Raw genomic sequence first — 2,512 nt, 5'->3', positions numbered from 1 at the left:
TTAATGTACTTTCGATACTGCATAGTTCTTATATAATTCTCTTTCGAACAAGACCACCTAACTCCGCTAAGATCTCTCTCAATCTCTTTGTTTGAATTCTTCTTCCGTTTAGATTCTAAGTCAAAACCCTTGATCGCTTCTACGTGATCAAAGTTTTTAATATTTTTTATTTATTTTTAATCCGACGATAAAGCTTTCTTTCTCCTTTTACTCCGGCGATGGTTTTAGCGGCGAAGCAGATCGGATTCTCCAACCCCCTTTTACGCCGTAACCCATCATCTCCCTCGCTCACACAACGATCTCCCCCTTCTCTCTCGTTCCCATCGACGGCGGCGTACCTTCCGAAACGCACCGTTTTAACCCTCTCCAAGCCGCTCCACCTCTCCTCTCTCACATCATCAAACTCCCCGGTGAGATGCGAGGCCTACGAAGCCGACAAGTCCGAGCCTCAGCCCATCGACGCGGCGGCGGCGGCGGAGGAAACGGAAACGAAGTCGGAGGCGGCGAAGAAGCTGAAGATCGGAGTCTACTTCGCGACTTGGTGGGCGTTGAACGTCGTGTTCAACATCTACAACAAGAAGGTCTTGAACGCTTACCCTTACCCGTGGCTTACCTCCACGCTCTCTCTCGCCGCCGGCTCGTTGATGATGCTTATCTCCTGGGCTGTTGGGATCGTCGAGACTCCGAAGACTGATTTCGATTTCTGGAAAACTCTGTTTCCGGTAAGTGGGTTGGTGGGTTTGTTTGCGTAGAGAAGTAAAGGTTGAAACTTTAGGTTAGATGTCGATGTTTACGATGTTTGGGTTTACTTAGGTTTTGGTTTTTAGATCTTTGCATGAGTATTTTCTTGTTTTGTTTTTATGCATAGTTTTGTATGCTTCCTGGGTGGGTGAGAGGGAAGATAACGATGTGTCTTTTTGGCTGTGTTAATTTCATAGCTAACTTCAGGTGAAAGTATTAAACTTTTTTTGGTATTTTGTTGAACTGAAAGTTGTTTTGTTTTTGATTTTTTGTTGGATTGGGCTAAAGGTTGCTGTGGCACATACAATTGGTCATGTGGCTGCAACGGTGAGTATGTCAAAGGTTGCGGTTTCCTTCACTCACATCATCAAGAGTGGTGAACCGGCATTTAGCGTACTTGTCTCAAGTTTCCTTTTGGGTGAAACCTTCCCTGCTTCGGTTTACCTCTCCCTCATTCCGATTATTGGTGGTTGTGCTCTCTCTGCCCTTACTGAGCTTAACTTCAACATGACTGGTAATATATATTTTCTTGAATGTTATGTTTTTTGTCTTTGTAATTCTTGTTGGCTATAATTGAAATGGTTTCTTCTCTCAGGCTTCATGGGAGCGATGATCTCGAACTTGGCTTTCGTGTTCCGTAACATCTTCTCAAAGAAGGGGATGAAGGGAAAGTCTGTGAGCGGGATGAACTACTACGCATGTCTCTCAATGCTATCACTCTTGATCCTCACGCCCTTTGCATTTGCGGTTGAAGGACCTCAGATGTGGGCTGATGGCTGGCAAAAGGCTCTCTCCGACATCGGACCTCAGTTTGTCGGGTAACTTCCCTCTAAACACTCTTGACGTTTTGTCCTGTTCCTATAATCCGTCGTGAAAAAGACCACCCATCTATCAAGTTCTTGTCTTTATCTCCCAAAAATCTTGTTTTTCATCGGAATCATTAAGAGTCCTCCGGGTCTCTTTTCGTGAGTAGGCCAATGAATCCATCTCAGATTCTTTTGTAATTAAATTTTGTAGGTGGGTGGCTGCTCAGAGTGTGTTCTATCACCTCTACAACCAAGTGTCTTACATGTCTTTAGACCAAATCTCTCCCTTGACGTTTAGTGTGGGGAACACCATGAAGCGTATCTCAGTCATCGTCTCCTCCATCATTATCTTCCGCACTCCTGTCCAGCCCGTTAATGCTCTTGGAGCTGCCATTGCTATCCTTGGAACCTTCTTGTATTCCCAGGTAAAAAATGACCAATATACCCCCTGTTGTCCATATTAATAAGATAAGCGTCTCTTGACTTCACCTCACAGCCACACACGATGACCCTTTATCCATACAATGAGGCCAACTAATACTTCTTCGACAGTATTAAGAACCATCTTACCCCAAAATCTCGAGTCTTCGTCCTAATGTTTGTTTAACCGTCTTTTCATGCAGGCAAAGCTTTGATAGGGGCAAGACATGGAGTGTTACAGTCCGATGTTGAGCTCGTGATTTACGGTTTAAACCGGGAGTAAAGGGCTTGATGTAGATATGTGTCCTCAATAATGAAAGAAGAACGATGAGAATGGAGACGACAATATTTAGTGTGTTAGGCAGTGTTTTTTAAATTGAGTGTTTTGGATTCGAGTGTTTGAATTTGGGGAAATGAGATGATTGCCTCTCTGTAACTAAAGTGGGTGATATAAATTGTCCCCTTGAGAATAAGACGGCCCCCTTATACAATGAGAGAAAAATATTATATAAAGAAGTAGAGAATAACTTCATGATTATCCTCAA

General features: G+C 43.6%; 1 protein-coding gene across 1 annotated transcript; it reads left to right on the top strand.

The window, feature by feature from the left end:
• LOC108843387 (glucose-6-phosphate/phosphate translocator 1, chloroplastic) lies at positions 1–2,512 on the top strand. Its single transcript, XM_018616578.2, has 5 exons — positions 1–722; positions 1,030–1,255; positions 1,337–1,559; positions 1,759–1,972; positions 2,171–2,512. Exons 1-5 carry the CDS (start codon positions 219–221, stop codon positions 2,180–2,182), a joined length of 1,179 nt encoding a protein of 392 aa, XP_018472080.2. The 5' UTR covers positions 1–218; the 3' UTR covers positions 2,183–2,512.

Source organism: Raphanus sativus, chromosome 2 (genome assembly GCF_000801105.2).
Source record: "Raphanus sativus cultivar WK10039 chromosome 2, ASM80110v3, whole genome shotgun sequence".
Taxonomy (NCBI): Eukaryota; Viridiplantae; Streptophyta; class Magnoliopsida; order Brassicales; family Brassicaceae; genus Raphanus; species Raphanus sativus.
The sequence above is the reverse complement of the archived record's forward strand: the minus strand, read 5'-3'. Positions and strand labels throughout refer to the sequence as shown.